The following is a 25,475-nucleotide window of genomic DNA, read 5'->3' as shown; positions in this document are numbered from 1 at the left end:
TTAAGCATAGATTTCCCCGCCGCGTATGTAGCTGATTCGGATATGGCCGGCATGTTGGTTCCGTCTAACAGCTAGTATTAATCATTGTGGCGGTCAAAAGACGAAGAGTCGCTGATAACCATGCAGGCTTATACTTTTGACATTGCCAAACAGCGTAGGGTTTGTGTCCAAGATATCCCAATTTCGCCCATTCGTGCCGACGCTTACTTTTCACCTTTTCTCTGACTTTATCTTTTAGTCTTTGTCCTTCTTTATAACGTCTGGTTTTAAGAATTAGTACTTCTGACCGCCTCTTAGCAGATTTAAGCGGGAGGTGATACAGGTCTGTCCATGCAGCCCCCTCAGCTGTCAGAGACATGACCAATGTCGTACATAATTTTGACGAGCACACATAGTTTGGAGTTGGCTCTTGTTAGGCAGGGTTGTGGCCATGATAAAAAATAGCTGTAATGAGAATAGATGGTCTGCAATGTGCCACTCTGAGTAACATTCCGTAACCCGGAGAAAGTAGATGGCGGTGGGAAGATAGGGGTAGGCTGCTGAGTTTGAGTCAAATATTCGAACGGCTAGGCGTTAGAGCTTCAAGTATATATTCCCCTTTCGCTCGCTCGTTCCTTCATGCATTTTTTTTTTCTAACTTGTAACCAAGATATAGCAAAGTTAGAGCAGCGCAAGATCTCATATTCTTCACTCCACTTTGAGCAAGAAAAGTCCAAAGACTTCGCGCATACGCATACCCATTCCCCCTGTTCTCTTCGGTGAAGATGGCCATTGTCAAGGTCACCAGCAAGGGCGTAGGTGTAGCCCGTCATCTCATAACTAAAACACGTGCTGCCTCGACATCGACAGTGACTGCGCAAGCAGCTGCCACACATAGCTTACCACCTGGCTTCACGGCTCAGATTGGGAAACTAGAGACTTTTAGTCTGCCTGAGAAGGTTTCGGGGTCTGTGTGTGACAAGGCCATAGCAGACGCCATGATCAGTGCCTGGCGCCGAGATGGTATATTGCAGATTGACATGTCAAAAGCACAGCGAAGGCTTTACCAAGCCGCCAACGCCGCAAGCAGGCGCTTCTTCTCGCGATCATATGTACAGAAGCAAGCCTGCGTTGACGACATGAGCTACTCAGGATACATCGCATCTGGTGAGGAGATCACTCATGGAGTTGCCGACTACTCAGAGATCTTTACCGTGACAAAGGATCTACCACACACCGATAAGCGAGTTGCCCAAGGCTGGCCGTGCCATGGACCGTGCCCATGGCCTGACCAGAGTATGAAGAATGTCATGAACAGCTACATGAACGACTTGGCCGTATCGGGAGAGAAGCTGCTGCAGTTGATCGAAATGGGACTGGATGTTCCCACGGGATCTCTCACGAGATACACGGATGATGGGTGGCATCACATGCGTATATTGAGGTGAGTTGTTAGCATATGATCTGATTTTCATTAAATAGCATAGTCGCTAATGAGGATTTTCGTACAGATTCCCACAGAGAGACAGGACAAATGGAAAGGGGAAAAACGGCCGTGGCATAGGCTCTCATACAGACTACGGTCTGCTTGTCATTGCCGCTCAAGACGACGTTGGAGGTATGAAGTTTTATTATGAAAACATCTGCCGACCGTAACTCTAATGAGATAACGTCTTCCAGGACTCTTTGTTCGCCCACCGCGTCAGGATGAGCAATTTGCCAACTGGGAAAAGACGTCCGCTGGACTGAGGGAAAATGATGCTGGGTGGGTGTATGTGCCTCCCACTGCAGGGACATTCACCGTCTTCCCAGGTAAGCGTCCAAATGCTCTTATTCGAAGAAGCATTGGCTCACATATTTTTTCCTCAGGCGATATGATGCAGTATATGACCAACAACTTTCTCAAGTCAACCCCGCATAAAGTCGGGCTTAATGTTCGTGAACGGTTTGCCTTTGCGTACTTTCACGAACCCAACTTTCGTTCTGTGATTAAGCCCCTGCCTGGCTACAATGCCGGACAGTCGCCGATGGGCGGGATACATTATGGAACTCATTTCACAAACATGTTTCTGAGGAATTATCCCGACAGAGTTACCACCGCTCGGCTCCGAGAGGAGGGCCGATACCATTTACTCGGATCGGAGCAGCTTCGGGATGAGAATGATACGCTGTAGAATATAGTGTTCATGTTTTGGCTAGATGGTTGGCGTATCTCTTTGCGCTCTTTTTCTTTCTCCATTTTTTTGTGGTATTTAGCGATTGCTGAGAATTGATACCTCTGTGTTCTTTTCCTTTGAGCTTAGACATAACTTTGATGATTCTTCACGCTCGCATGCTTATATCTCACTCATGATGTCGAACTGATATCTATACTCTCCAAATACTCATCGAAAATTTCTTAGCATCATTGTTAGCATCAACTCCCGACTGTTCCGGGGTGTGTGCCCGGCAAAGGAAATAGTCACGGCATCGCACTAGTGGTTTGTCTATATATGACAGAAGTCATGGTGTGAAACTGTGTTAGGATAACAATTGGCCGCATCAAATCCCTCTTCCTTTCAAGAGCTTTTTGAACCTGTCGCATTCAACGAGACAAAAGTCTCACTTTCAGGTGCCAAGAATAGCTATCCTCACCGCATGTTGACTTGGGTGTATCACGGCAAGTAGATCGATACTGCAACTGGCACTACCGCCATTGGCTCCTAGCCACGACATCAACACAAACACACGATAACATTTAGCCGGCGCCATCATTTTCTGCGAGGTGGCAAAAGCGGCGTAGAAGTTGCTCTATAATATGCAATTGTCGTACCAGGCCCGCTCCAGAAGACAGTGGAAGTGCTTGGACCTTCATGCATGCAAGACACTTCATCACAGCATGCCCACATCTGAAGTAAAGTCGGGAGTGGAGAGGACCAGGGTCGTAAGCGGCAGTGCTGTTAAGAAAAGTCAGATTCAGATTCGAATACGCCCCGACGTTGATAGAGCTTAGCCGATTCAAGGATCCCGTAGACTTGGCCGTATATGGAACGCTACTACGACTACAGTATGCTTTGTAGTCTGACAGGAATCACAAGGTGCCATATACTGCCCATGCTTTGCAGTTGCGTCGTAGGACTTATTATTACTCCGAGTAGCATTAGGAGCATAGAGTGGTAGGATTATCTGATCCCAAGTGGAATCTGCAGCACGGACGGAGGAATCCTGCCATTTTGGTGCTGCGGGTCTGGGGTCCGCTTAGGCCTGAATGGAGGGCTAACAGTGGCCAGGTCAACTGTCGATATAAACCCAAAGCTCCGGATCGAAGGCGAATGCGCTGCTCAGTTCCTCGTCTCTGTCCTCGCGGCTCTTCCAGTGCCGGTGTAGATGCAGAGCGTGTCTTGATGCTGACTACCAGCACCGGTACCTGCTACGGCGATCATCAAAGCAGGTCCAGAGACGCCACGTGCCACTGAGCTTGTGTGTTGCCCTGCCGCCTTATCGGGTTCGTACTCGTATCGCGCACTAGTGAGAACCGTTGGGTTCGCGAAAAAAAAAAAGAGGGACTAAGGCAAAAAAAAAAAAATCCAGCAACGGCACTATCAAGGAATTAATTTCATTTCATCATCCACCGCCAATTCGAGCCAACCGCAAATAAGACCCGCGAGCGAATCAGACCGTCCATTGAGCTGCCGCCCTGCGCTGATTCGGTCAAGGCAATCTTTAGACGACCCACGATCAACCAGCTACGCGTGTTTTGGGCCAAGCGCCTCAGTGCCGCGACCCCAAATTTATTACTCGATTAGGCGCTGCCTTGGCTGCACCAGCGGCCATCTGTCTCTGGGGCGCTTTTTCTCCATCCAGGGGAGCTTCAGTGGCCGCCGATATTTTCCCTACTCGCCGCTACTTTTTTCTTTGGACGTTCAGAAAGGGGGGACGCTTCGTTCTCTTCATCCTCCCATCTTCTGCTTGCCAGAGCACACTAGGAGCCGTGGCTGAGCCCTTCTGACGTATTCGTTGTTGCTTTGCCGAGCCTGTTCGCGATCAATTGCATCAGCAGCCTATTGTTCTCCGACGGCTGAGCCCTGCCATTGGTGTAATCCTCGCCGCCACCACGCCGAATACTGACAAGCCAATCGCTTGAGGCTGGCGCTGGCCAACGTCCATCACGAGGTGAGCTGAATCCCGGGCTTCGTTCAAGCCCTTGTCCCCTACGAATCGGTTTATATCGACCTGTCGCCCCCTCCCCCGCTGCGAGATCAGGATACCGTTTTTGCTGCGAGATTCTTACAAGATTCTGTGGATCCTAGACAACCATAAAGTAGCCGAGATCGTACGACAAGTCTTGCAAATGGAATAAGTGCAAGCCGACGACGAAATATCTCTTGACATTCTTCAACATGAATCCCTCCACGCTGCTCCCCCGCCGCTTTCGCGGGGAGCCTGCTCCTAGCCAAGCTCCGGCTCCCTCGCGCCTTAACAAGAAGCTCACGCCGCTAATCCAGTTCCTGGCCAAGCTGGCCTGTTCCCACCCTATACATACAATTGTCGTTGTTGCTCTCTTGGCCAGCACGTCTTACATTGGCCTGCTCCAAGAGACTCTGTTTGGAGGCAGCAGCGTGGGCAAGGCTGAGTGGTCATCGCTGGTTGATGGTAGCAGAGACTTGATTGCCGGCCCCGAGACTGGCTGGAAATGGCAAAACGTAGAGCAAGGTCTGGAAACCTCTGACGATGCCGATCACCTTGCACTCTTGACACTTGTTTTCCCCGAGATTGTCTCCGAAGATGCTTCTACTTCCGCTCCGGCCTCTCATGCGGTGCCCTCTCCTCAGAACCTCTCTGTCACCGCTCTGCCGGCTACCATCAACTCCTTTGCTGCTTATGCGGGTGATAGCGTCTTGGCTTACTCTGTGCCTTATGAACAGGCGCCAGGGTTTATTGCTGCTGTGCAAGAGATTCCTCTTGAAAACGCCCAGGAGACGGAGACTCAGCATGGCCGTGAGAAGAAGATGTGGATCATGAAGGCTGCCAAAGTTGACGCCGGCCCCAACTTGGTGTTGTGGGTTCGCAACGCTTGGTCTACATTCATCGATCTGTTGAAGAACGCCGAGACCCTCGATGTCACAATCATGTTCCTTGGATATTTGGCCATGCACATCACTTTTGTCTCTCTCTTCTTGTCCATGCGCCGCCTGGGATCCAACTTCTGGCTGGCTACGACCACTCTCTTCTCCTCTACGTTTGCTTTCCTCTTTGGTTTGGCCGTCACTACCGGTCTTGGTATTCACATCAGTGTTCTGCTTCTTTCCGAAGGTCTTCCTTTCTTGGTCGTCACCATTGGTTTTGAGAAAAACATTGCCCTCACCAAGGCTGTGCTGAGCCACGCCATCGAACATCGTGCACAGCAGACGAAGAAGGGAAAGAATGCACCAAAGCAAGAAGGCGTCATCTCCTATGCTCTTCAAGCCGCCATTAAAGAGAAGGGTTACGAAATCATTCGTGACTACGCTATTGAGATTGTGATCCTTGGTCTCGGAGCTGCATCTGGCGTCCAGGGCGGCCTTCAGCAGTTCTGTTTCCTGGCTGCCTGGATTCTCTTCTTCGACTGCATCCTGCTCTTCACTTTTTACACCGCCATTCTGAGCATCAAGCTCGAAATCAACCGCATTAAGCGACATGTTGAGATGCGCAGGGTTTTGGAAGCTGATGGCGTCAACCGCCGTGCCGCAGAGAGCGCCGCCAGAAGCGCCGACATGCGGATTTCCAAGGATGAGGCTTCGGTGTTTGGCAGAAAGGTGAAGAGCAGCAGCGTTCCCAAGTTCAAGGGCCTGATGGTCTCCGGCTTTATTCTGGTCAATCTCATCAACATCATCACCATCCCTTTCCGCAACGGCGCTTCCTTCCCAAGCCTTCGTTCATTGATTGGTGGACTTAGCGGAGTTGTCTCTACCCCTCCTGTTGATCCGTTCAAGGTCGCATCCAACGGTCTTGATGCCATCTTGGAGGCTGCCAGGGCCAAGGGCGTCGCCGTCCTTGTAAGCATCCTCACACCTATCAAGTATGAGCTTGAGTACCCCTCCATTCACTATGCGCTGCCTTCGGCCACTGCACCCCCTACGGACGACAAGCTCTTTGGAGTCGGCGGTCGTGTTGTCGGCGGCCTCCTCAGCAGCCTGGAGGACCCTGTGCTCTCCAAGTGGATTGTCGCTGCTCTCGCCCTCAGCGTCGGTCTCAACGGCTATCTCTTCAATGTCGCCCGATGGAGTATCAAGGACCCCAACGCTCCAGACCACCAAATCGACCGCAATGAACTCGCTCGTGCCCAGCGCTTCAACGATACTGGTTCCGCCACCTTGCCCCTCGGAGAATACGTCCCGCCAACCCCTCAGCAAACCCAACCGGCTACTCCTGTCATTACGGACGATGAGAGTGACGCTGAGTCTAAGGCTAAGCCCCAGGAGGTTGAAAACCGTAGCTTGGCGGTGCTGGAAAAGTTGCTTGCCGAGAAACGTATTACCGAAATGACTGATGAAGAGGTTGTTGAGCTGTCGATGCGCGGCAAGATTCCTGGCTATGCTCTCGAAAAGACGCTCAAGAACTTCACTCGTGCCGTCAAAGTCCGCAGAACCATCATTTCTCGCACCCGGGCCACCTCTGAAATTACTAGCGCTTTGGAGAACTCTAAGCTGCCATACAGGCACTACGACTGGGAGCGTGTGTTTGGAGCTTGCTGCGAAAATGTCATTGGTTATATGCCTATCCCCGTTGGTGTTGCCGGCCCTCTTGTCATCGATGGACAGAGCTTTTTCATCCCCATGGCCACTACTGAGGGTGTCCTTGTCGCCAGTACTAGCAGAGGCTGCAAGGCCATCAACTCCGGAGGTGGTGCTATTACTGTCTTGACCGCCGATGGCATGACCCGTGGACCTGTTGTTGCTTTCGATACCCTGGAACGCGCCGGTGCTGCTAAGCTGTGGCTTGACTCTGACGAAGGCCAGACTACAATGAAGAACGCCTTTAACTCTACTAGCCGATTTGCCCGACTGCAGACCATGAAGACGGCCATCGCCGGCACCAACTTGTATATTCGCTTCAAGACGACTACCGGTGACGCCATGGGCATGAACATGATTTCCAAGGGTTGTGAGCACGCTCTGAACGTGATGCAGACCGAGGCTGGCTTTGAAGACATGACCATCATCTCCCTCTCTGGTAACTACTGCATGGATAAGAAGCCGGCTGCCATCAACTGGATCGAGGGCCGTGGTAAGAGTGTTGTTGCTGAGGCCATTATCCCTGGTGATGTCGTCAAGAGCGTTCTGAAGACGGATGTCGATTCTCTGGTTGAGCTGAACAACGCCAAGAACATGATTGGATCTGCCATGGCCGGTTCAATGGGTGGATTCAACGCCCACGCCGCCAACATTGTCGCTGCCATGTTCCTCGCCACTGGTCAGGATCCCGCACAGGTTGTGGAGAGTGCCAACTGTATCACCATCATGAAGAAGTACGTGTGTCTATATATGACAATGATCCCTTTTCTCTCTTTAACTAGCATGCTAACCATTTCACAGTCTTCGTGGCTCTCTCCAAATCTCCGTCTCTATGCCTTCTTTGGAAGTCGGCACTCTCGGTGGCGGAACCATCCTGGATCCTCAGGGCTCTATGCTGGAACTTCTCGGCGTTAGGGGCTCTCATCCCACCAACCCTGGTGACAATGCCCGACGACTTGCCCGAATTATTGCCGCGGCTGTCTTGGCAGGTGAACTGTCTCTTTGCAGTGCCCTTGCTGCTGGCCACTTGGTCAAGGCTCACATGGCGCACAACCGAAGCACCGTGCCTTCGGCTGCCCCTTCACGAGCTATGACCCCGGCTCCTTCGTCAGCCTCCTTGTCTATCACCAACGGATCAGCGATCCGTAGGTAAATTAATGATGATTGGTTTAATGTTGGTAATGTCAAAGAAGAAAAAGAAAACACTAAAGCGCAGTAACAAAAACGGTTGCGCAGGCGGGGTGTTGGTAATTCACGGAGTTTTATTTTTTTTGGATGTTATGAGATTAGGGCAGTGCAGATGGCATTGCTCGATAGACGATATATACAAGTATATAGTTGCAAAAGCGGCGAATAGCATAGCATTGCTTCGATATCCATGGGTAGCTGGCTGTTTAATATCACTCTGTATTTTATCTTTTAGTCTATATATTTTAATTAATGCAAACAATCGCTATCACAGCCATTCCCATGAGTCTGCCTGCATTCCACACTTAGTTCGTGCACGCATAGACTACATCCTGCTCTCATATGTAAGAAGCATCCGAGTTCTTCTTGGTACTTACTGTTCCCATTGATTCTTAGATACACTACCTAGGTTCTGAATCGCTTTGCGTCAAAATTCTTCAAACAAACAGCAAACCTAAACATTTGGGAAAGCTTACTTGTTATACCAGCTCCTTTGTAACTCATGCAAGCAAGCGTTCACCCCATGTATTCTGCACTCCACATGTCAATATCTCATCGCCTTATCGAGCAATTAGCGCGATAAGCCACGCCCGCCCGCTGCCGCAAAAGTGGAGAGACTTTAGATTTCCCAAACGGACTCTCTTAAACTCGCAACCGCAACCATTCAATCACTCATTCAACATTCACAGCAATTTGACCAAACAGCTAATTCATAAATCACTCACAATGGCAGCCAATTCAGAGTTTAAACCTGCCATAATCGTAGTTGATTTTCAAGAGGATTTCTGTCCCCCAGTAAGCAATCTTCTCTTTTGCGTTTTTTTAAACTTCACGTCATTCACTCTCCAGCAACGACACATTCATCTCATATCATCCACTCACTCAATGCAACTCCTTCTTCCACTTCAATCCTCTCCTCTTCCTCAATCTCATACCATCTCTCTTTTATTAACCAGCCAAATACTAACATCAATCCCCCCCAGAACGGCTCCCTCGCCGTCCCCCAAGGCCGCGCCATCGCACCCACAATCAACTCCCTCCTATCCCTCCCCTTCACCATCAAAATTGCCACCCGCGACAACCACCCCCCCAACCACGTCTCCTTCGCCGAGAACCACCCCGGCGCCGTGGCCTTCCAGTCCCGCCACACAATCATCCACCCCACGGACCCGTCAAGGAGCGACACCACCTTACTGTGGCCCACGCACTGCGTCCAGGGCACCCCCGGGGCAGAACTCGTGCCCGAGCTGGACGTTTCCAAGGTCAATGTCGTTGTCGACAAGGGCATGAACCCAGACGTGGAGATGTACTCTGCTTTTTGGGATCCTTTCCGCGTGAGCGTCAGTTCGCTGGGCGAGGCGCTGAAGAAGGCGCAGGTGACGGACGTCTTTGTCGTTGGGCTGGCGGCCGATTTCTGCGTCAAGGCGACGGCGGAGTCGGCTGTGGAAGAGGGTTACAGGACGTATATCGTTGAGGAAGGGACGAGGGCTGTGATGAAAGAGGCCTGGGAGGCAGAGGGCAAAAGGGAAGTAGAGAAGAAGGGGATCAAGTTTGTGAGTGCGGATGGACATGAGATTCAGAGAGTTAAAGATCTGGCTGAGGCATAATGTTGCGGCATACCACGATTTGTCTGTGTGTTTATTTCCTTGTTTAGTGTTAGTCGAATGGGATACCTTTATAGCTTGAACAACCATATTTTGTTTTTCTAGCAACTTGGAGACGCAGAAGAAATTACAATTGCATTATCGTATCCAAGTTGAAGTAGTTAGTTAATATATAATACAACCCAGTTTTAGGAAAATTGCTACCCGTGTAGCCTCTAATGTGTGATAACGCCCTGCATGCCTATATATAAAGTCCACTAAGCCGACAACTCGTTGGAAGAAATCTGCCACCCAGAAACTCGTACACAGATCATTTTGCCATCTCTTTTTCCGGTTCCTTTGACCTCCTTCGTTGGCGGACAATCTTTAACACGCGTGCTTGTTTCCCTACATGTTTCCCTACACGGCATCGTTCATGCCTGTTGCCTTTGTGACTGCTCATTTTGATATGACGGCCTCTACCCCTTGTGTGTCAGTTCAGTGACAAACGTATGTCGAATGGCCAGCCTGTTATGCACATACCTCACAATAGCTTCCAACTCAGGGTCCAAGACATGCTCCGACTTTATCGGAGCCACATCTGCCTTGCCTAGCTCCGCCGAACCTGGAGCAATGTATTGGTCTGAAGAGGTAGTTGGGAGGAGTGGTCCTGAATTGGTTGCCTCGTCTAGATAATCGACATCGCCATCGTTATTACATACTCTAATAGGTCCTGGCGACCCGTCAGAAGTTGTGGACGTCAATGTGGTGAAGGACCCCCAGCACACTCCTTCGTCGGGCTCTATCGTGCCAACAGTAGCCTCTGCCTGAGACTCATTGCTATCCACACTTTGTATAATTTCGGGCAGATAATTCTGAACAGTAGCCTTGTTTACCCCCAGAGGTTGCACCCCCAGAAGGATGCTCTCATGACTCTGTTCTTCTGACAAATAATGTCCAAGACGTCGGGATGAAAGCGATGGTTCATCAACAGGATCCGAAGGCTCTACGCCTGTAGGCATTTCTTCTGCATTGTACGTTGCAGGAAAATCTAGTGGAATCATAAAAAGAAAATCCAGACTCGCTTGATTGTTCGCCTCTCTTTGTATCTGGTGCGCGGTGTAAAGATCGGATCTGCTTAGCCTGCTTGTGAGATCTTAGTCAGAAGACGTATGATAAGCAAAGGAGGGATCAGAGATGCAAACGCGCCTTGGAGCTGGTCCGTTATGATCCTCCAAACTAATACTGCTGTCGCGACTGAGCCGACCGTCTGGCGACATTTGACCATCCATGGTAAACAAGCCGTAGACAGAGTGTTGGAGATAAATGAGTGGCAGTTTTGAGACACCACAACGAGAGGGATGCCCCTCAAAAGAGGCCCCGTAGGAAACCCAATCCCCTTTTTAAATCATTGGGCCGGGCGTGACAAGAACGTGAGAGGGACCAAAAAAAGGTCTAGCATGATGAACACGCAGATCATGTGGCTGGTCCGCGAACCATAGACCCAGAAACTTGGGACCAGACGCCTTCGACATATTTCCTTGTCAGCTATGCCCCCTGTTTGCTTGGATGGGCCGTAGGATTGTGGATTAATATGTATGAACATGGAGGTGTCAATACAGTCTATCCCCCGTCTAGCTCATAGCTGCTCATCAGAGCGCCGCAGGGGGCTCAGCGAGCGTGAAGAACGCAATGATGCCGTAGTGCTGTTGCGGCGATGCTATCCAGCTTGAAAGGTGCTAGATTGTTTTCGCCGTCATATCCTACCCTTTTCTACTTCTGCTCAGGCTCTCTCGACAAACGGCGTACAAGGAGGTAGCTTAGGCTCACAGGAAGGTAGAACGCGGCTGGAAAGACTATTAAGAGTGGAATTCGGGGAAGCGGGATGTGGATGCGACGCTACCGGCAGCAGCTCCGCAATGCCAATCGACCCGAAGACCAGGGGAATACCGCCAAGGGGATCGTACATCTAATCTGGTCAGTATTCAAATGTCAATGCGAAGTATACTCTAATACCATGCCAAATAGGACACTTGTCCTGGGTGCAAAGGCTCTGTATCAGTATGTAAAAGATGCAAAACTTCATACCCCATATCGGCTCGCCGGCGTCGCTATCCCCCATACTATTGGTTCATAAGACGGAGCGAGTAATCTTCTCCATAGGAGGGCTGCATACTGAAGACCGTTCGCTGCGCTGCGACGAATTCCCCTTTTTAGATTGAATGCATGTTGCATCGGTCTAGTTGAGCTTGATGTACACCGTATTTCGCGGCATCTGCTGCATTGCGACCAATTGCCATTGCTAAGATTGAATGCAAGGCAAATTGAATGGATACACCTCTGACCTGCAGGAAAGACCACCGTCTCAATCATGCCGCTGCAACACTCGTTAGCGTCTCATAGACTCATCCGAAGAGCCACCTGACAGGCGACAGGTCGAGAAATTGGGACAAGAGGCGGGGGGTTCTGCGGCGGTCATAGGAACCAGTAAGTGAAAATGGTTGCCTTTTCTTCCGCTTCACGGCCCAAAGAAGTCGATCCCTGGAGCTAATATGGCACTGAATGGGAGACGAAGCAAGGCCCGATAAATCAGGTCAAATAGATTAAATTGAGCCGATTATAACACGGCCCTAGGCGTCTGTCATCGTTTGCATATACGCAAGATGCGCCTCTTAACTTCGGCCGCAGGATCTGATCTCAACCCTGGCCAAGAAGACAGGATGGATTCCAGAAGATCATTCCCGCGGACCTGGATGGCAGCCCGGTGCGATGATCAGGCCTATGCCGCAAACCGGAGAGTACCCATCATCAGGTCTTATTATTCGCGGCATGCATAGCAAGTACTATCTCCATGCAGCTAGGAAGCACTGCCCAGGCAATTAAGGCAGGTCACCGGTGGTCGGTCTTCGTCTTTTCGCCAAGACTCTTTTGCTTGCCCGTTTTCCCGGTTTCCTTTTTGTCCCTAGGCATATTCTCTCAGTCAAAAAGCGACGAGAGACCGACCCGACGCTGAGACAGCCGACTCCCTTGCACAGCAAACGCAGCGCTAGCAACCAACAACAGCTTCTGGGTCGTTGATTCGACGAACTGATCAAGGACCCAAAAAAAAGGATAGCATGGCTATGTCGAGGCTGTCAAGAGTGCTGCCACCCATGCCACCACACCCATGGCCTTGCTCCACGTCGGCTCCAAGCTGGCGGTACTGAGTGTTGGGCGTCGGCAACAGGCTAGGTGCTTGGCTGCCACCACGTCCCCCTGGATGGCATCAGTTCTACCGTAAATGATACGCTGAATGAGACGAGCGATACTACAAAGAAACATAGAGTAGAGCCCGTCTCGAATCCTTGGCCCGAGAGGTCCCGAGTTATCGGCTCATATACGGCCGCTCCCATGTTCCGTAATCTTAAAAAAAGAAAAGAAAACAAGGGATGGCCTCTTGGCACCGAATAGTCGTATATTGTCGAATCGCGACTTTTTGCCTAACCACGACTGGGTCGTGGTATTGCCAAGCCGCAGTCAAGTCGAAACTTGGTCAAACTGCGGTCAAGTCGGACTTAATTTCTTAAGCTGCAGTTTATATGCGGCTGTTAAATCCAGGGCTGCTTGGTTGATTCTAGCCTTCTAACGAAGCTGACATGCCCAGCTGCCAGTACACCTGTATATTGACCACAAGGCACCGGCACCAGGCGATTACAATCAATACCGCTATTTGGCTCGCGGGGTGAGCCACACCTACTCAGTTCCAGGTGACTTCGTGTCTGCGGCCGCCTTTTGAGGCCCATTCACGCTGTAGATCACACCTTCACCGCGTCTCAAGCGACCTGGAATCTGCCTTGGAAGAGCGCAGTAACGGCGAAACCTGTGCGCAGGAATCGTTGGCTCAGGAAGTGCTATCATGGCAGGGCTTATCCAGCACCTTAGTTGGACACAGCCACGGGCGCTCACAGAATTGCGCACTTCTCAATGATCAAGACATGCTTGAGAGAAGTCACGAAGAACTCGATACGTCAACTGAGCTATGGCCAGAGCTGAAGGTCAAGTTGAATTGTAGAAACCGGTAGAGGTCTCGCCCAATTTCATTGGCCCTGCATTGTTTCCGGTCTCTTGCATCGTATCCTACGATGGAAGACTTGTGTTAACTCCGGTATACACGCATAAGCTGTTACGAGTAGGAAAAATAAGAGATTGAAACAATATACAAGTTCCCCTAGGATAGGATCCTGTTTCTCACCTCGACGCCAGTATCTGACAGTCTGCTTCGTAGCTTTGACTATGTGAAAGCCAACGTGTCATTGGTGCAGAATTTCGACCCTGAAGCGAGTATCAGAATAGGAAACTAAGCGAGACCAAGGCTCTAGATGTCTCGCTAGTCGCCAGTGATCATCTAATCATGAGATCGAAAACCATTGATCTCTCCTGAGAAGAATTAGAATCATAGAAGCAGAATCTGGGGAGAGGCTTCTAGAATCGCCGCGCGGTTGCTCTTACCCTAGACTCTGTCCACTAATTTTAGTGGGCGGGATTTTCTCCACGCCTTTTGATCACTGGAAGGGCGGGAGCGTTTTTGACGCCAATGAGGAGAAGCGATGATGAGATAATCAGCTTGTCAAGGCAGCAGCTTGTTGAAAGCGTCCTTTTTTAAGAGAGCGAGTTTCTCTTCTTGTCTGGTTGTTAAAGAGCAGAACAAGCAGCAAAATGGCCGCACTATCGACAACTCTCCCCTTGACGCGCGACTCAGTCTGTTGGGCGCACAAGGTTGTCAAGGAGCACGTCCATCGTACGCCCGTCGTGACCAATCAGACGCTGTCCGAGCTGGCTTCAACGCCAAGGACCGTCGACGACCTCAAGGACACGAGATTCGCCGGCAAGACGCCCGCAAAGCCCGTGCTGAGACTGTGGTTCAAATGCGAGAACCTGCAGCGCATCGGCGCCTTCAAGGTGCGCGGGGCGTTTTATGCGCTGCACAAGCTGTTGGAGGAGCCTGGATGGCTGGAGGGCGGAGGAAAGGAAAAGGGCGTTGTGACGCATAGCTCTGGTAAGATGAGACGCTGCTTTACTTGCCTTTATTTATACTGCACATGAGAAGGGGACAATGAGAGGTTTTAAGATTCAGGCGCTGCTGTGTTGCGTTCACCACCGGATCATATATACGTACGGTCTTTTATATCATGACTCAGAATGGCTGCTGATGTGAAACTGCAGGCAACCATGCTCAGGCCCTGGCTCTTGCAGCCAGAGTAAACGGCATCAAGGCTCACATCGTCATGCCTGAAATCTCCATCCCTGCCAAAATCAACGCCACAAAGGGATACGGCGCCAACGTTGTCTTCAGCGGCAGCACAAGCGTCGAGCGCGAGGCCGTCACCGAAAAGGTTATTGCCGAAACCGGTGCGCGATTGGTCCCTCCTTATGATCACCCCGATATCATGCTTGGCCAGGGAACGCTCGGGCTCGAGCTCCAAGACCAAGTGGAGAGCAGCTTTGCATCCAAGGTCAACCCGGCCGGACAGGCCCTGAGGGGCGTGTACGCGGCTGCGACGAACAAGACCAAGGGAAATAAAGAAGGACTCGACGCCATCATTACTCCCTGTGGCGGCGGCGGCATGCTCTCCGGCGTGGCGCTGAGCTGCGAGGGCACTGGTATCAAGGTCTTTGGCGCCGAGCCGTCATACCAGGGAGCCGACGATGCGAAGCGGGGATACGAGTCTGGCGAACGCATCCCAACCGTGTCGTCTCTCACGGTGGCTGATGGACTGAGGACCCCCGTGGGTGTACATCCCTGGAGCGTCATCTACGAGCGGCGTCTAGTGAGCGGCATCTTCAGCGTGACGGATGAGGAGATTCTGAAGACGATGAAGCTTGTATATGAGCGGATGAAGATGGTGGTTGAGCCGAGTGCGTGCGTTCCGCTGGCAGTTGCGCTGTTTGATGAAGACTTTAGAAGCCTTGTGGAGAAGGAGGCTGGCGAAGAGGGGTGGGACTTGGGCATTGTGTTCAGTGGCGGAAATGTCGCCGTTGATGCGCTGGGCAAGCTGCTGGCGGGAGAAAAATGAGCAGTGAAAGAGAAGGATAGATCACAGGAGACATAGTTTCACGTCTAGAGTATCATACGTTGCGAGATTGTGAATGAAAACACGCTATGACCTATATGAAGAGGAAGAAATATATAAACATCTATTAAAGAAACCACAGCAACATGTTAGGGTATCATCAAATCACTACATATCCTTCATCGCCTCGTCCATGTCTTTCCTCCACCGAGCGGCATTCCTTCTCAGTGTCCAAATACCAATATAACCAGCAACCATACAAAACAAAGACACAGCAGTAAACACCCAACCCACGCCAATGGCATTAATCCATGGAGCTGCGACGATGACGCCGACGCAGCTAAGGATATTGCGGACAAAATTGTTGACGGCAACGCCGGCGGAACTCTTCTTGCGGACGAATTCGGTGAGCATCGTGGTGGCAGCAGACTGTCACAAGATTAGTTATGAACGAGAGGTGAGATGGGTATTGAAAAAAAAAAGAGGGAGGGGGGGTCTTACAAAAACAAGCATAGACGCAGCTCCAAAAAAGAAGCTTCCGATAGCAGGGACGATGAAGATGACTCCATAATTGAGTGTCCATCCGTACATCAGCAACCCGAGAGGATACACGGTGTTGGCCAGCCACATGTTCTCTCGGAAGCGGTCCTCTGGCAAGTAAATGAGTTTTCCATTTTCATCATAGCGATTTGCCTTGATGGCCTGCTTGGTCATGATTCTGTCGATCCATCTGCCGCCAAAGATGGAAGCTACAAAATAGCCCAGACCGGCGGGGAGGTAGAGCAGACCGACGATGATCTGGCTGTAGTTGTAAGGAGGCTGAGAAAACTTTTGCTGGATGGAAATGTTGGAGATGAAGAGCGCCCCAAAGGCGATGGCGGCGGTGAAGACGGTAATGAAGACGGGGGGGAAGCGGAGGAAGAGCAGCACGCTGAGGGGGTCGATGAAGATGCGCTTGGCGCTTGCGGCAAGTTTCTTGGTGTGGACCTTGGCAGATTCCCTGGTCGTCATGCGGCGGATGGATCCAGCGGTTGGTTCAGCGTCGGCGATGGCCTCTTCCTGTTTCTTGCGTGCCAACGTCTCGGGCAGGAGAAAGATTAGCATAGCCAAGATGACCAGTCCGTAGATGGCGAGAAACCACATCGTGGCCTTCCAGCCAAACCCTTGGGCCAAAGCTCCTCCCACAATCGGCGCAATCAGAGGCGCGAGCAGCGGCCCCAGGTAAAAGATGCCCATGGCGCGACCTCGCTCATGCGACTCCCAGATATCGGCAATGGTGCCTGCGCCGACGGCCTGCACGGAGGCGGAAGCACCGCCGGTAAAGATACGGAAGACGATTAGCATAGCGATGCTGGTGGATACGGCGGAGACAATGGCGAAGATGAGGAAGAGGGCGAAGGAGATGATGTAGATGGAGCGGCGGCCGAATTGCTCAGAGAAGGAGGACCACCAGAGAGGGAAGATGGACATGGAGATCATGTAGAGGGCGACAGAGAGGTTGGCAATGTCTTCGGTGGTGTTGAGCTTTCTAGTCATTTCAGGAAGAGCAGCTGATTTGATGTGTTAGCAGGCTTTGCTTGACTATGATATAAGATGAGATGAGTGTGTTATGCATACGGTAAAAGATGGAAGAGCCTAGGGGAGCTGCGGCGGTGGCGAGAGCGATAGTCAAAGTGATGCCCCATTTAGTCGAGTTTTTATAATCATATGGACTCTCAACTTCAGGGACAACCGCGAAGCGACTTAATAGTCCACGTCGCTGAGAGCGAGGAATGATGTTGAGAGTCTTTGACCGGGTGGTTGAAGCACGGGATCGTGATCGGGCAGCTTCCTGTTCAGTTGCTGGGGGTTGCGCTGCTGTTGCAAGGCTAACTGTTGGTACGAGAGAGTCATGGTGAAGTTCCGGCTCATTTTCGGTGATGTGATCCCGCGCAGTCTTCTTTTCGTTGTTGTAGTCGTGCTCTTCTGAATGTGCGGTGGTGATGGTGTCGCTGGAGGAGTGGATAGACAGAGCGGGGGAAGTTGGTGAGCCTTTGGCCTTTTCTGGATCAGGAGTTGAAGACATTGCGTAATGAGAGATGGTAAATATTATAAGAGATATAAGTTGTGGTGTAATTGAGATGTGGCATGAGGTGACGGCTTATGTGAAATGAGTTCTTAGTACAGCCGGCGATATGGGACAGTGGGCACAGCAGATACGCTTTAGACGAGCAGTCGTTTTCTTCCTTGGAGAATCATAGAATCATAGAAATAAATTATTAATATGTATCACGAGAAGAAGCAAAGAAACAGAAAACCCGCTCAAGTAGCCTCGTTGCCACGCATCGTAAAAAAACACACCCAAAGAAGGGGAAAAGGAAGGAAAAGGCGGGATGTCAAGGAGAATAAATAACACAGGGGGGTAGTACTTGGAGGCCAATACACCCTGCCGCCTTTTTAACTTGAACAAGGTAAAAAAAAAAAAAAATCCTCCCCTCGATCCCACCCACTACCATGTCGATTCCCACTTCTTGATGTAGGAAATTTTGCCTTTCTCCGTAGAAAGTGGGCCCAAGCCGGATACGCGCACCGGCTCAGATTCGACGGCCGAGGTCCGCGACTCGGCACCGGGAGGGAGCGAAGAGACCTGGTGGATTTTGTTATTTATTACAACTCCATTTGTGATACTTTTATACATTTTTTTTTGTTTCATTATTTGAACAAATACTTGAAATAACATGGATTCCATTTACTTTACAATCACTGCTCTTTTTTTTTTTTTCTCCGTTAAATTCTGCAACCGCACAAAGACTACATTTCCCCTCGAAAGATATCCACACCTTCATTCCATCGCAAACAGCCACGCAGGGGCACGGTCTAAGCCTTGCCGGTGGGAATTAGCCGGACAGAGTATCGCGCAGAATTTGAGAAGATACTGTAAAAAGAGGGCGCCCTGTAGGAAGTGGGGCGCCGCAGGCATGGGAGAGGCTGACGGGATACACCACTAGATCGAGAATAATGGCGGCGTTAGTCATTGGGGTAGGTTCCCGAAGTCGGGGTAAGTATGGCTGAGAATTGGGGCATATTGGGAAATTTAGTGGTTTGGTATATTGAGGTTATTGATTGTGAGTGGGTAAATGGGCCAATGGGAGGGAATGGACGGCGCTGGATCGGGCGGTTGAACGCTTCATCGTAACATGCTCGTATTCTCGGATTTAGTCATTTAGATGTTACTGTAAGCTAGCGGATCAGTGATCAGTGTGTTTTGAACGGCGCTATTAACGCAGGCAGGTCATATAGGCTATTACTTGATGAAAATGATGTAACAACTTGAGCGACATCGCCGTTACTCGTGTAGCGACTACATGCAGCCTTCATCGTTACGTTTTGTTTCTCTGTTTCTAACCATTGAATCAATAATCGGAGTAGTGTCATATCTCTTACCTCTTACCTATATACCCCAACACCATCTCAAATAGCCTAACAAGATTAGTTGCTGCCTAACTTAGCAATTCAACGTCTGAGGACTTCATAGCCGACGTTTCGACTCCTTTAGACAGTGCCTTGTCTTGTGATGACATAGCTTGCGCAAGTTTTGGCAGCCCATGTACGCTGACAGCCCATCAAGGTGCTATCGCCGAACCTCGTCGGAGCCCGAGGTGACATTGCGAGACGTCATATGCAGGTGCGGCTTTGACTCATGTGCTCTTATGTGATGGAACTCTCTTCAAAATCTAACTAATAGACTATTGATCTTTGATCAGCTGCCTCAGCTGGTATATTTCCATTCCTGGTATGAATAACATTGCTTTATGTACACATGCGACTATCTACATAGGAGTAGAAACCTCCACTCACTTTTATATTTCATTCCTTTGCTTTATTGTTGTAAATGTTTCTACATTGAACCCAAATCATTATTTACTCCTTCTGCTTATGAGTGTAATGCCATTCGCAATCGAAATCTTCCACAATCTGCGACGCGCCGACAACTCAACGTCTGGCTACCATGAGAGGCGCGTATGGATATATAGATATAAGAGTTTCAAGTTGTTCTATTTGTCTTCTTCTCTTTTCTGTCTCTTTATGGACGCTTCTTGGAGCACCTACAAAAAGCCTTGTTCAAAAATGTGCATTAACCCCAGTCAATGTATAATTGATCAATTTTAAGTAGCATCCTATTCATAGAGTCTTTGTGCAAGATGTAAAGAGCAATGTATATTTAAATACACCAGAAGAGATTCATTTTAAGATGAAAATCATCCCGTGACGAAGGGTGGGTTGCATGACAGAGTAGGGCAAAATGATTCGTGTCAATACCAACTATGAATCTGTATTCCTTTACGTTCTGTATCCTAATACTTCAAACTATTAACGACGAACAGTCACATACATTGGGTATCAACGCCCCCGGCTGGCATCTACTAAGTATGCTTGGAGCTTTCCAGTAGATGTTTGCTATGGCTCTCAATTTGGTGAGAAGACCATGGTTCCATGTCGCTGAATGGAAGAGAATAACAAAATGAGCAAATTATTCCTAGAGCCCAAGAGAATATGAGTGGATGCTGTAGCTACTTATTCAGATTTTGAAGCGGTCCACATCGGATGCTAGAGGTGCGAATGACACCATTGAAGCCCAAGTCTCATTAATTGAGATACTCATTTTTTCTTTTCTTTTCTTTTCTTTTCCCGTCAGATTTTGTCTCCCTTTTACATTCCTCTTACCGTAGTTTTCAACAAATAAGCCCTTGGTCAGGTTACATTTGCAACTGCTTCGCCATGACAGCTTATGGACAACGTAGCTAGTATCTGAACGTAGAGTGCTTTCCCTTTTCTTCTAACTTTAGAAAAGAAAAGGCTTCTCTTTTTCTCGCTAGCCCGTAATGGTTCTATATAGATAGCGCACCCAATGTCAATCTGATCACCACTTAGTATTGCGCTAGAGTATACGAATAGACTCTTAAAAAATTACAGATATCATCCAGTCACTGATACAATATCTGTTCGTTTTACAGTCATACAATATACAATCGACTATTGTCATGCGTAACAACGAAATGGTGACCTCGAAGCAATGCGCGCCGCTTCCGGTGACAGGTCGCCACAGCGATTACCGTATTAGGCAATACGTGGGCCCCGCATCGGAGCCTGACAAAATCAGATCTACTTACTCATGTCATATGCAAACCTCATCTCATCTCACCTCGCCGCTCACGAATTGCTCTCTCAACGGCATATTCCCCCATAAAAACCATAGAAGGAGACACATCTACACGCAAGGGAATCATGTCTCTCACAAACGACTCTCCAGAGGTCGCCGCCGCCGCCGCCAAGACGGCCTCCTTCACCCTGGCCTCGCTCCCGGCATCGGCTCGCAACGAGGCCCTCGAGGCCATCCACGCGGCTCTCACAGCGTCCAAGGACGAGATCCTGGCGGCGAATGCACGCGACCTGGAGCTTGCGAGAAAGGCGGCGGCAGATGGAAAACTGTCGCAGGCGCTCGTTTCGAGGCTGGATCTGGGGAAGAAGGGCAAGTGGGAGGATATGCTGCAGGGGATCTTGGACGTGAGGGACTTGGAAGATCCTGGTATGTGGCCTACTTTTGTTGCTTTCATCTCTCGATACTTGATGTCTGCTGTTTTCTTTTTCATTTGCCTTTCATTTGGCCATTTGATGGAACCACGTCATCTCACGCACAATTTCCAACACGGTTGTGAAGAGCTTGGAAATCAGAAAGCTTGCTAATACAGTCATCATCGCCACTAGTGGGCAAGGTCTCACTGCGAACCAAGCTTGACGACAACCTCAACCTGGAGCGAGTTTCATGCCCCATTGGCGTCCTCCTTATCATATTCGAGGCGCGCCCCGAGGTCATTGCCAATATTGCCAGTTTGGCGATCAAGTCCGGCAATGCTGCCATTCTCAAGGGTAAGCCTTTCATCTCACCTCTCCTGACAAACCTAAAATACTCAAACGTTCCTATAGGAGGCAAGGAATCTACAGAATCCTTCATCGCCATCTCACAAGTCATCTCCTCTGCTCTCTCTACAACTCAGGTCCCCAACTCGGCCATCCAGCTGGTCACCACTCGCGATGTCATTCTCCAGCTTCTAAGCCAGGACCGCAGCATTGATCTTGTGATCCCCCGTGGTTCAAACGAGCTCGTCCGGTATATCAAGGAAAACACCAAGATCCCCGTCTTGGGGCACGCAGACGGCCTCTGCAGCATCTACCTTACTGCTTCGGCAGACAAGGACAAGGCCGCCGTCGCCATCGTCGACTCCAAGACCAGCTACCCCGCTGCGTGCAACAGCGTAGAGACTCTGCTTGTCCAGGACAAGGCCCTCAGCACAATCTTCCCTGGTGTCGCCGCTGCATTGGCTCTCAAGGGCGTGACTCTCCGCCTTGATGCCGCCAGCAAAGCCGCCCTCTCATCCACTACGCTTCCTGACGGCACTGTCCTGGATGCCACCCCCGAAGACTATGATACCGAACATCTTTCCCTGACACTGGCCGTCAAGACAGTATCTTCCGTCGAAGAAGCCATCCTCCACATCAACACCCACGGCTCTCACCACACAGACTCCATCTTCACCTCGGACGGAGCCGAGGCCGAACACTTTATGAACCAGGTAGACTCAGCTGGCGTGTACTGGAACGCCTCAACTCGTCTGGCGGACGGCATGCGCTACGGCTTCGGAACCGAAGTCGGTATCAGCACCAATAAGATCCACTCTCGGGGACCGGTGGGCCTGGACGGGCTGACCATTTACAAGTACAAGATAAGGGGAGATTATCAGCCGACGGCGCAGTATGGCGAGGGTGAGGGCAAGAGGCCATGGAAGCATGAACGGTTGGCCTTTTAAAGAGAATAGGCTTGCTGGTGGGGAGTTGGGCGGGTGCCGTAAGCAGCGAAGAAGTCGCTTCTACACGCACAAAATGAAAATGATGAATACACAATAGCTTAAGTTTACAAAGAAGAAAAAAAAAGGATATCTGACAAAGCCCCAGGAGACAACGTGATAGTATTACGAGCATTATTTGTTTATTTGTTTTGTCTTTCCCATCACCACGTAGATCGTGGTGAAGTAGATCGATGGAGATTGTTGCGGAGAAATCTCTCCTTGACAAGGGGCGTAAGACATGCATACAGGGTATTGCTCATGCCCCCTTTTTTGAGCATTGCAGCTAACACCACTACTCAACCTGACTTAGGAAAGAGGATTAGAGAAAAAGACACTAATATGGTGTAGGAGAGCAAAGGCCAAGTTGCAATACTAGTATAGTACAACAGTAGTAGTAATGGTAAGGAGTAGCAGCAGAGCACAGTACCGTACATGCAGCCTGCGGCGACGGCGATATCCCGAGCTGCTGCTTTGCCGTCGAAATAGGATATCGGCGTGCATGGTCCCCCCGTACTATGGACTCTTTACTCCTAATACCAGCAGCTGTAGCGCATTCAAGGTACCACTTTGTACAGTAGACTCTGCACGACTCTGCCATGGCGCCATTAATGCGCTGTACATGATTCAAGCCAGATGTGTGTGATCTGGGATGATTTGTCTGGTGATGTCTCCTCGTCCTGTCGTCCCATTATACAGACGACCGACCTTCTCCGCGCATTGCTCAGAAGGATTTTTCGGATCTGCGGCTTTGCCTTTTTTGGCGCGAGCCCTCTCGGCAGTCGCGTATAAGACGAAAATCTATAAAAAAACACACACATAGAGTAGCATCGCATGAAGTGTGCATTACATCCCGTGAGAATTGTACGATGTAGCATTTTGACTCATCAAGCCTCTTTTTCTTTTTTCCTCTGATGCTACCATGTCGGAGTACTCGGGCACCAGTATAATACAGCACTGCGGTTCTGTAATCCCAATGTACCACTACATCCCAGCAGCCATCTACACCCCGCCTTTTCGCTGGTACTGCTCCCAATAGCGTCGGTGCAGGCCGCGAGTTCTAGCCCAAAGGCCAACGCCCAAAGCTCAATCTAAATGCCTGCCTAGCCCAACCAATCGCGCCCCTATTATTTTTGGAATACGAGGGTCGAGAGGCCGGGACTGCTCCCTTTGCGTGTCAAAAGCCTTCACCTGACTATTCGAGCTGTGATCATCGTATCTTTTTAAGCGACTGGCAATGTTTCTCTCTGTGCGAGTTAACGTGCCCTTTCATTTTGAAATGTCTTGCCTAATCTCTGATCCCGTGTAATTAATGTCTCGAGCAGAGTCGAACGCTTTGTCTTGACTTGCCGCAAATGGAGTGGACCCTGACTTTTGTGATATCACACCGCATCACCTCCTCTTGGCGGCCCGTCCCAAGGAGAGATCCCGCGGATCACGCTTCTACAGCCAAAAGAAGAAGAGACGAAACAAAACTTCTCCTGCACTCATAGTATACCTACCTACATACAGCAAGCCCTTTGCATGAAAGCTCGCACTGCTAGTAATTCGTAGGAAGCATTGCAATGCAAGTTAATAAACCAGACGGCGCCATGTCGGAGAAAATAAGCGGGATCCATGCGGCCGCCCCCCATCAAAGCCATACGCTGGCCGCCTCAGAAAGATGAGCTCACAGTGAAGCCTTTGCAGAGTTGGGAAGGCGGTTAAACCGTGATCTCACTACTCCCGTACAAGAACGCTGTCATGACGATTTTGCCAATTTTTTTTTTTTTTTTTGCGCCCGGGGCCAAGGCCCTGTGGAATTTCTTCACCCCATGGAGCAATCAACGTGTGACATGTAAGTGTACATTTGACGTCTTTCCATTCGCATAATGCCTGCTCTGTTCTGCCTGTATCTGGGATCTGACTTGACAAGCATTAGGTATTCAATCACAGTAACCAAGACCATGTGACTGAGCAAAAAAATTTTCTTCTGTGTTCTTTTCTCGTTTTGTACGAGGCCTCGAAGCTGGCTCCCTCGTTGAGCACAGCACGCTATCGACACAATACGAGGAGGGCACCTTTGGGACCTGCGTTTGCCTGAGTCGCCACTAACACTTGTGGCTTGGCCTCCGTAATGGGCGGGAAAGGCGACAGTCTTTTTTTGGAAACAACATTCTTGGGATGTCGTCACGGTTCGTCAACAAGGCTACTACGCAGTTTATTGTAAATGAGCTCTTTTTTTTTTTTTTTTTTTTTTTTCGCTTTCTTTCTTTCTTCTTCTTCTTCCCATTGCCTTCTTCTTTGTTCCTTGATTTTGCCTCTCTCGTGGGACACGGTGCCACAGCACTGTGCCTTTTAGGCGATGATCTACGCTTGGCGCGGGAATTTTGGCGGGTAAAATGGTAAATGCGCACTGTAGTCGCGGCGAAACGTTGCAGTGTAAGCTGGGCTCGAACAGGTACGAGTACTTGCTGCGCTGTGTGGAGGGGGGCATTAACCGGGGGCATTGTGCGCTATGACGTCTTTTCCGCCAATGGCAGCCCCGAGCTGCTGTCAGCCTTCCAGAAGGGGCTTGGACTGCTGCGACTCCAGCCCCGGCCGAGAGAACCAGCCAGCAGAGAAATTCGGGGAAAAGCGCTGTCTGCTGCCCACTAGCCACACCTGATCCTTCCCTGCCAGCGAATCGAAGGCCGGCAAAGCTCGTATTGCTGCTGTCTCGCCATCTTTTTTCTTCGCTCTTGTTCCAATTCTCGTGTGGCGCTGGTGCTGTGCTGGAGCCACAGCGTGTACGAGCCCATTGCTCATTGGCGCTCTGCTTATCTTTGACAGAGGTCGAGCCACAAGCGGCCAAGAGGGTGGCTGGCTGGGTACCGGTACCTGAGCGGGACTTGCACAAGCCCCTGCTCGCGGTGGACTGGACGTCCATTCACAGCTTCCTGTTGGGTATGGACAAGGTACCACTACTCAGCTTGCCCGGGTGCTGGGGCCTTTGGTGGAACGACGCCAGACAGGATCCCTGGCTAGCACCGCGAGAGTTGGGCTACAGCGCAGCACAACGCT

At 50.3% G+C, this 25,475-nt stretch overlaps 7 protein-coding genes across 7 annotated transcripts; 5 read left to right on the top strand and 2 right to left on the bottom strand.

Annotated features, from left to right (window-relative positions):
* Window positions 1-764: 764 nt before the first annotated feature.
* On the top strand, window positions 765-2,153 carry TrAFT101_002174 (uncharacterized protein; the record flags this gene model as incomplete). Its single annotated transcript, XM_066126525.1, has 4 exons — window positions 765-1,423; window positions 1,491-1,597; window positions 1,660-1,791; window positions 1,849-2,153. The coding sequence occupies 4 exons, from the start codon at window positions 765-767 to the stop codon at window positions 2,151-2,153; spliced, it is 1,203 nt and encodes a 400-aa protein (XP_065982628.1).
* A 1,160-nt stretch (window positions 2,154-3,313) lies between these two features.
* Window positions 3,314-8,194, top strand: TrAFT101_002173 (uncharacterized protein). Its single transcript, XM_024903672.2, has 3 exons — window positions 3,314-4,131; window positions 4,269-7,465; window positions 7,533-8,194. The coding sequence occupies exons 2-3, from the start codon at window positions 4,359-4,361 to the stop codon at window positions 7,882-7,884; spliced, it is 3,459 nt and encodes a 1,152-aa protein (XP_024763293.2). The 5' UTR covers window positions 3,314-4,131; window positions 4,269-4,358; the 3' UTR covers window positions 7,885-8,194.
* Window positions 8,195-8,635: 441 nt separating this feature from the next.
* TrAFT101_002172 (uncharacterized protein) lies at window positions 8,636-9,709 on the top strand. Its single transcript, XM_024907855.2, has 2 exons — window positions 8,636-8,714; window positions 8,903-9,709. Exons 1-2 carry the CDS (start codon window positions 8,646-8,648, stop codon window positions 9,524-9,526), a joined length of 693 nt encoding a protein of 230 aa, XP_024763292.1. The 5' UTR covers window positions 8,636-8,645; the 3' UTR covers window positions 9,527-9,709.
* A 124-nt stretch (window positions 9,710-9,833) lies between these two features.
* On the bottom strand, window positions 9,834-10,566 carry TrAFT101_002171 (uncharacterized protein; the record flags this gene model as incomplete). Its single annotated transcript, XM_066126524.1, has 2 exons — window positions 9,834-9,981; window positions 10,046-10,566. 2 exons carry the CDS (start codon window positions 10,564-10,566, stop codon window positions 9,834-9,836), a joined length of 669 nt encoding a protein of 222 aa, XP_065982627.1.
* Window positions 10,567-14,026: 3,460 nt separating this feature from the next.
* TrAFT101_002170 (uncharacterized protein) lies at window positions 14,027-16,024 on the top strand. Its single transcript, XM_024909646.2, has 2 exons — window positions 14,027-14,537; window positions 14,705-16,024. Exons 1-2 carry the CDS (start codon window positions 14,198-14,200, stop codon window positions 15,553-15,555), a joined length of 1,191 nt encoding a protein of 396 aa, XP_024763290.1. The 5' UTR covers window positions 14,027-14,197; the 3' UTR covers window positions 15,556-16,024.
* Window positions 15,243-17,963, bottom strand: TrAFT101_002169 (uncharacterized protein). Its single transcript, XM_024905271.2, has 3 exons — window positions 17,170-17,963; window positions 16,054-17,102; window positions 15,243-15,981 (listed from the first exon to the last, which is right to left on the bottom strand). Exons 1-3 carry the CDS (start codon window positions 17,615-17,617, stop codon window positions 15,721-15,723), a joined length of 1,758 nt encoding a protein of 585 aa, XP_024763289.2. The 5' UTR covers window positions 17,618-17,963; the 3' UTR covers window positions 15,243-15,720.
* Window positions 17,964-20,741: 2,778 nt separating this feature from the next.
* TrAFT101_002168 (uncharacterized protein) lies at window positions 20,742-22,402 on the top strand. The gene is made up of 3 exons (XM_024907854.2): window positions 20,742-21,118; window positions 21,298-21,459; window positions 21,517-22,402. Exons 1-3 carry the CDS (start codon window positions 20,818-20,820, stop codon window positions 22,395-22,397), a joined length of 1,344 nt encoding a protein of 447 aa, XP_024763288.1. The 5' UTR covers window positions 20,742-20,817; the 3' UTR covers window positions 22,398-22,402.
* The last annotated feature ends 3,073 nt before the right edge of the window (window positions 22,403-25,475 follow it).

This window comes from Trichoderma asperellum, chromosome 1 (genome assembly GCF_020647865.1).
Source record: "Trichoderma asperellum chromosome 1, complete sequence".
Lineage (NCBI taxonomy): Eukaryota > Fungi > Ascomycota > Sordariomycetes > Hypocreales > Hypocreaceae > Trichoderma > Trichoderma asperellum.
This window is presented reverse-complemented; position numbering and strand designations above follow the sequence as displayed.